The 7714-nt window shown below is 48.5% G+C and overlaps 1 protein-coding gene and 1 pseudogene across 1 annotated transcript; both read left to right on the top strand.

Moving 5' to 3' along the window:
* The first annotated feature begins 1562 nt into the window (after positions 1–1562).
* LOC123140126 (uncharacterized) lies at positions 1563–3296 on the top strand (annotated as a pseudogene).
* Positions 3297–4789: 1493 nt separating this feature from the next.
* LOC123140125 (uncharacterized) lies at positions 4790–7293 on the top strand. Its single transcript, XM_044559859.1, has 2 exons — positions 4790–5024; positions 5773–7293. The coding sequence occupies exon 2, from the start codon at positions 6164–6166 to the stop codon at positions 6947–6949; it is 786 nt and encodes a 261-aa protein (XP_044415794.1). The 5' UTR covers positions 4790–5024; positions 5773–6163; the 3' UTR covers positions 6950–7293.
* The last annotated feature ends 421 nt before the right edge of the window (positions 7294–7714 follow it).

Below are 7714 nucleotides of genomic sequence, written 5' to 3'. Positions count from 1 at the left end.
GCCATCGAACTCCAGATCTGGCACCCCACCGCGACTAAGACGTCGCGGAAGGAAACCATACCTGCCATCCACGAACCACGAACCCATCACATGTTCCGTCTTCCAGATATCATCGATGCAGACCACAATCTGCATCCGCTCCTGGACTACCTCCCAAGCTTCGCGCCGACGCTGGAGCAAACGCCGTCGCAACGGCGGAGCCCGAGGACACAGGTCCACCACGAGGATGCTGCCGCCGCCACACCATCCTTACTTGAACAGACTGGTTTCCAAATCCATCCCCAACCATAGATGTACATCGTTGATTGTTATGTAGTTTTCTTATTGAAATCTCTTAAAAGACTTATATTTAGGAAGGGAAGGAGTAATATTCATTTTTTGAGTGTTTGAGTAGAGTCTAATATTATATTGTACAGTATGTTTGTTGGTACGGTAACCATAGATGCTTGTCCGTCCTTGATATGCCAGCCAGCCTGCGCTGGATAGATCTGAGCCGTTGGTTATCTGAACCCAGAAATGTGTCGTTTTCACTCTGTTCCGTCAGTCAGTGTCTCATCTCAGGCTGTCTTCAGTCTCCGTAATGGACTGGTCCTAGACTAGTTGACACCGGCCCGAGGAGGCTCCAGAGAGCAGATCCACCCCGGCGACGGCGACGGCGACGGCGAGGCACCATCCCGCCGGAGAAGACGTCCGCAGCAGATCTGACCACCATCTACAAGGTCTGACCAGCATCCCCTTGCACCAAAGCCCTAGCTAGCTAGATCCATCTGTTTTCCTGTTTTTCCACTTCCTTTGTTTGATGAAAAATGTTCATCTCTTACTTTTCCTCTACGCATCTCCCCATAAATCAATCAATCTGGTAGGTTAGGTGCGGTTGGAAATTTTTGATTGATGCGTAGGCTAAAACTGGAGTAGATCCAGTGGATTGCTCTGAAAACTAGCGTTGCTGTTGCAGTTTTGGATGGATAATTGACTTGGATTCAGTCTTGGATTAAATAAATCCAGTGGGCGGTTTTCAGATAATCTGACAGTTTGAGGGCATCGAAAAGCGGCACATCTGCAGTTAGAGAGCTACTAGAACTGCACTCGGTGTTCCCATTTCCTGGTACCCTTTTGCTCTGAATGAATGTGCTTCAGAAAATACTAAAATCTAAGTTTAACACTTCAACTGAAGCGTGACATTTTCCATAACCAATTTTCTTCTTGTGCTGGCTGCTATTAGCTTATTCTGAACCTTAACACGGCATGACGATTCACCAAAACATAATCAGGTCAAATTTGCTATTCGAATAAATTGCATAACAAGTTCGTTTGGTTGTCGGGCGTACATTTCATTTGAACAACTATCGTATATTTTATACATTCTTCTTATTCCTGGTGCATAAGCAGCATATCAAGTTTCTTTTATATACTTGATCTCCAGAATATCATTTGCTTATTCCTGCTATTCGTCTAGTATTTCTTCACCAGCTTACAGTTCTAAGCTTTTTTTTCATATAGAAAAATGATTTTCTTGACTTGAAAAGTTTATTGATTGCAGATTTTGCCGTCAGCAGCACATCATGCAGAGCCCCAGCAAATTGTCTGATGTCTCCCTTGGCCCCATGCGTTCTCCAGACCCCAAGGTTGGGCTGACCTCCCGGATGGCTTGCTTCACTCTGTCGTTGCTCGGCTGGGCTCCTTCCGATACCTTCTTGGCTTCGCAGCAACATGCCCCTCTTGGCGTGACGCCTTCTCCTCGTACCCATCCAAATCTATGCTCCGCACAAAATTGCCACCTCTCCTCATCCAGCCCCATGCTCGTGTACAAGGTCCTCTTCTTCCTGCTGCCAATGGTTGCCATCAGCTATACACATGTGTAGTTATCGATCCAGCCAACGAAAAGACCTCCCTTCGCTGCCAGATTCCTATAGAAACTACGGAGAAGATGATATATATTGGCTCATCCTATGGTAATATGATCTACTTCTGCTACGGATATTGTCACATCGTCGATGTGTTCACTGGTGTGGAGGTTTCAACTCCACGTCTCCCATCCAGTGTCAAACGTGAGACATTCTACTTGAACGGCATTCTAACGCCCCCCCTTACATCACCCAACTCACATCTCCTTGTCAGTACCGAGTTCTCCCTGTTTGATTTTCTTGTTGGAAGTGACTCTTGGTCTGAAGTCCAGCTTCCTCATATGTTGGTAATAGACCAAATTGTGGAATTCAATGGGCAGGTCATTGTCTCAGACGGCTTCCAGAGGTTCTACACTCTGCAGTTGGCCCCTCGGCTTGGTCTACAAGAGATGACAACCAAGTCCCAGGATAGGAGTGAAGACTGGCGTGGTAAAACATGGCTGGTGGTTTGTGGTGGCATGCTTCTCATGGTCAATGTTTTTCCTTTTAATGAGGTCTACTGCTTCGACGTGTCGACCAAGCCAGCAACATGGATGGCAGTGGAGAAGCTAGACAATTGGGCACTCTTTCGAGGGGAGGAAGTTAAGAGCGCGCCACTCTCTTGCATGAGCTCGGAACTATTGGGATTGGGGAGCAACATCTTGTTGTATGCATGCCTTCTTGGCTCTAAGCCGTGGGATCTACACCATCTGTGTGGAGGTCCGGATCCCATGCATGACACACCGCCCGATGCAGGAGACGCGCCCGAACCGTGGGTATGGGATTCACCACTTCCTCGCGCGAGCCTAGAATCATGGTTGGTGGCTCCGGCGCTTCCTTGCACGAGCTTCTTGGAGCCACGGGAATGGGATTTGCCGGCGCTTCCTTGCGTGAGCCTGGAACCATGGTGGGCGGCTCCGGCGCTTCCTTGCACAAGCCCATACGGATGGGGAGGGTGGAATGACACCTCACGCTCCGACCCTTGGCATCTACTACGCAGACCGCCGCCGTTCTGGCTGTACCCGAGCATGTTCTACTCTGGTGGCCAGTGATCCAGCCTGACCACGTCTTGCCGCACAAGAAACTTCTTGTGAAATTTACATCCGAGACGCAGCAGGGAGAGGAGACTGATTTCTGCTGCATCATATATGTATGTAATAATAAAGGATGATACCTATATATGGCCTCTGTGTGTCACTAGAGACTGCATCAGATATCTGTTGCAAGTTGATTAGATATGTGTCATGCTATATACAGGCGAACAGCAGGCTTGTTCTATCTGTTGCAAGTTGTGGTTGTGCCTTAACTGGTAGCAGGTTTGTAGTTAATTTGTATGTTCTTTGCAGAAATGAACTGCTATGACGTTTAGTTATTGTGCAATTTGCAAGCTGGGCTGAGAAACGCCTGTTCTGATTTGTGGGGCAAGGCAAGTTAGTCAAGTTGCAATTTTGAATCAATGTATGCTCTTCTGAGGTGGTGCACCAACTTCTTCTGAGATTGGTTTTCGCTGTGTGGATAGGAGATTGATGTTCTTTGTGGCATTAGCGGTCTGGAAATTTGGTATGCATGAGTGTTCCTTTTGTTTTTGTAGTTAGTTTGTTGAACTTGGTAAGTTTTAACGTTTGCAGTGGTTGCACAAACGTTAGCTTTGTGCCTCATCATCCCAGTGAATCATGCAACTAGCTAGAATTTGAGTGGATGTAAAAATAAATAAAATGAGGAGCATAACAGCTGAATTGAAAGTGTGGGAAACTTGTCTCAGATTTCGGTACAGTTGAATGCGCCAGCAACTTTTTCTCGACTTCCATTGCATATAGAGAAGCATGTTGAATGCGCTGGGAACTTTTTCTCAACTTTCTACATACGGATAAATCTTAGACAACCTTTTCGAGACGGAGGGAGTATAAGATAGGATGATGGCCTTGCCTCGTCTATGGGCGACACCGGAGGCGGATTCGTCATGCCGCCACAACCGTCCTCCCCGCACCCCTCTTGTCTCGCCGTCGGAGCCCCCATATCCTCCCCAAACGTCTAGGCTAGCTGCCCGGTCACTACCTAGTCACTTTTTTCCCACCCAACTGGACACCTTAAACCGGTCTATATCTCCTGGCTGTTTCGTACCTACCATAACCAGCTCATATATGGGACAGATATGGGGGCGCTGTCCGGGAGGGGCAGCGGCCGAAGGGGTGGGAGAGGGTGACCGATTTTTCTCGACGCGAAGCGCGTGGATCATGCCGCGGAGAGTGGGGAGACGACGCCGTCACCCGTATTACGACGCCAAGTGATGGGGGGGGGGGGCACGAGCTCCCACCCTTGTCCACCTGCAACCGCGCTAATGCGACGCATAGGGCGTCCAGTCGATGGGGTCTTCTTCGCCGCTGGCGCTGCCGAAGCTCGACATGACAGAGAGGGACAAGGAGAGGTGGGGAGGAGACGGAGAGGGGAGGGAAGGGAAGGAGATGGCGGTGGAGTATGGACTCTTTGAGAGTGTTTGACCGACTGTGTAGGGTTCGTCCGAGATGAGTTATATGTGGGGATGAGGTGCGCCGGTCAGTCGTGGCAGACGCATCCGGACTGTCCCATGTCCACCCAGATATGAGCTGGCTATGGAGTGTCGGTCAACTGGGACGTATAGATCAGGTTTGAGGGCTTCGATTATGTCATGCTTTGGTGAGCTGTCATTGACGGAGCCGGGCGCTCAAACATTTGGGGGCTTCTAAATCACCATTGCTTATCACACATTCCATGTGGCTGGGCTAGTTAACTGTTATTGGGTAATCAATCAAGGTAGTACAGTACAATAATAAAGTTGGACGGTAAGACGGTAAACATTTAGATGCTTGTCCACCGTTGATCTATCCAGTTGGTGCTGGGACGAATCGGGGCCGTTGGTTATCTGAATCCAGACCAAAGTGCACTCTGCTCCGTCACGTCAGTGTGCTTCTGCTTCACAGCTTCAGTAGTGTTGACACCTACCTCCCCACCCTCCCAAGAAGAAAAGAGGAATAGCCCAGCCAGAGAGAGCAGAGCAGATCCGTTCCCGGCGAGTCGGCGGCGACACCGCTGGAGAAGAAGACGTCCACGACAGCCGGCGACCGCATCGGCATCGGCATCGCCGTCTCCTTCCCCACCCTACCTGTGAGGCTCATTCTCCCTCCCGCCCCTGCGCCGAAACCCTAGCTTGTTCTTGGTTGGATGTTTTAGTGGATTCTGGCGTAAGATGCACCGTGCTTTACCTAACATAGGGCCAGATTTAGAGTAGATTGAGTGGACTAATCTAGGTTTCAGGTCAGCTAGCGTTGCGATTTTGGATTCAGTTTTGGTTTGTCGGCCGTTTTGAGAAAATCCGAGCGATCCCTGCAATTGAAGAAAGAAAATCGCACCTCCACAACATTTTAATGCCCTATCATGTCATCGCCTAGAGGGCTAGAGCAGCACTTGTGGATGTGTACAGATGTAGTATACTGCTAGCCGAAAGGCACCAGCATCGAAATGTTCTGAATGTACATATGTGCTTCACAAATAAAATAAAATAAAAGAAAAGAAAATGAAGGACACATATTTCCATAACCAAGTTTCTTGCTATTAGCTTATTCTGAATCTGAACGCGACCCACCGAAATGTAACCGGATTAGACTCTTGTTTTTAGTCTATAGCAAGTTCCCTTGGTTGATGGGCATACATTTCATCTGAACAAGTATCATGTGTTTATTTATCCATGCTTCTTATTCCTGGTAGTACATAGCAAAGTTTCTTTGATACACAGGCATATATGTTTCACCTGCAGAATATCATCTCCTTACCCATGGTTCCGATTAACATGCTATCCGCCTTGTATTTCTTAATCTGCTTAGTAGTAGCTTACAATTCTTTTTATTGCTTGCAGAGTTTGCCATCAACAGCGCATCATGCAGAGGCCCAGCAAACTGCCTGCCGTCTCTCTCCCTTGGCACCTTGCCTCTTTCGGACCCCAAGGTTGGGCTGACCTCCCAGATGGCTTGCTTCACTCCATCGTTGATCGGCTGGGCTCCTTCTGAGACCTTCTTGGCTTCGCCACCACATGCCCCTCGTGGCGTGCTGCCTTCTCCTCGTACCCATCAAAATCCACATTCCTCACAAAATTACCACCTCTCCTCATCCAGCCCCATATTCGTGCACAAGGTCCTCTTCTTCCTTGTACCAGTGGTTGTCGTGAGCTATACCCATGTAAGGTTGTTGATCCAGCCAACCGAAACGCCGCCCTTCGCTGTTGGATCCCTCAAGATGCCCTGGAGAAGATGACATTTATTGGATCCTCCTATGGTAAGCTCATCTACTACTGCAACGGATACTGTCGCATCATCGATGTGTTCACCGGCGACGAGGTCTCGACTCCACGTCTCCCATCCCGTGCTGGATGTTCAAAACTTCACTTGGCTGGCATTCTAACAGCCCCACTTGCATCACCCAACTCACATCTCCTTGTCAGTACCGAGTCCTTCCTGCTTGATCTGCGTGTTGGAAACGACTCTTGGTCCGAACTCCAGCTTCCTTGTCAGTTTGTAATAGACCATTTTGTGGAGTTGGATGGTCAGCTCATTGTCTCGAATAGCTATGGGAGATCCTACGCTCTGCAGCTGGCCCCTCAGCATGGCCTGCAGGAGATAAAAACCAAGCCTGTGGGAGGAAAGCCGGTGGTAGGAAGGCTGGTGGTTTGTGGTGATATACTTCTCATTCTCAGTTTTGGCGAGTTCCACCGCCTCGACATGTCAACTGAGCCCGCGACACGGGTGGCCGTGGAGAAGCTGGGCGAGCGGGCACTCTTTGTAGGGGCGGAAGCGAAGAGCTCGGCACTTTCTTGCATGAGCCCGGAGCTATGGGGAGGAAGGAGCGACATCGTGTACTTTGCTCGTACAGCTCGACCTTGGTTTCTCTATAGGCTGTGTGGCAGGCCAGATCGCTTGCAGGATAGACCAACACGACCAACACGCGTTGAACCCGCAGGCTTTGGAAGCACCCCAGTGCAGTCATCAGTTCGGCCGCTCTGGCTGTACCCAAGCATGTTCTACTCGGATGGCCAATGAATGAATGATCCGTGCCTGCCAGCCAACTACGTACAGTTTGCCGCAGCACCGGCTTCATCTGAGATTTCCCTTTGAGATCCAGGGAGTAGAGATTGGTTTTTGCTGCATGCATTGGCAGAATATGTTACTCGTGGTACGGAGGAGTGCTCCCTCTGCTCCTGTATTTTGTTTGTTGAACTTGATAAGTTTTAACTTTTGTGGTGTCGGCACTAGCACTAGCTTTACTAGAATAACTCAGTTATCCGTTTTTTACCAACCTGTGCTCCCTGTTTAATAGTATTTTACTAGGTGTACTTGACCACTTATGCTTTTTTTCTATAATGAAAGTAGCATATATATGTTCAGCGTCTCCCCTGTTTCAACGATGAAAATCTAACATTTCTGCTTGTACTTGAGCTTTGTGTGTATAAGGTTGTCATTGTTTGCTAAACGGCAGTGGAAGGATGATACACCAGATGGATTAGTTGGTGTAACCTTAGTTTAAAAATATAAGTCCCCATTTGATAGTGACCAGGACTGCCCGCGGCAGTATATATAGTTCTGCGCCTCGTCTCAGTGAAGATATAAATTCCCTGATGATCTGATGCAGTGAAATTCTGCAGTTCAGTTATGATATAAATTTCCAGTTTAGCTACAGGACTGGCCACTGCAGTTTAGTTATGCCCCTCATCCTAGTGAATTATGCAACTGGCTAGAATGATCTGATGCAGTGAAAATCTGAGAAGTACTGTATATATATGCTAACAACTGAATGTGTCAGAATCT

The sequence above is a fragment of the Triticum aestivum genome, chromosome 6B (assembly GCF_018294505.1).
Source record: "Triticum aestivum cultivar Chinese Spring chromosome 6B, IWGSC CS RefSeq v2.1, whole genome shotgun sequence".
NCBI classification, from domain to species: Eukaryota; Viridiplantae; Streptophyta; class Magnoliopsida; order Poales; family Poaceae; genus Triticum; species Triticum aestivum.
The sequence above is the reverse complement of the archived record's forward strand: the minus strand, read 5'-3'. Positions and strand labels throughout refer to the sequence as shown.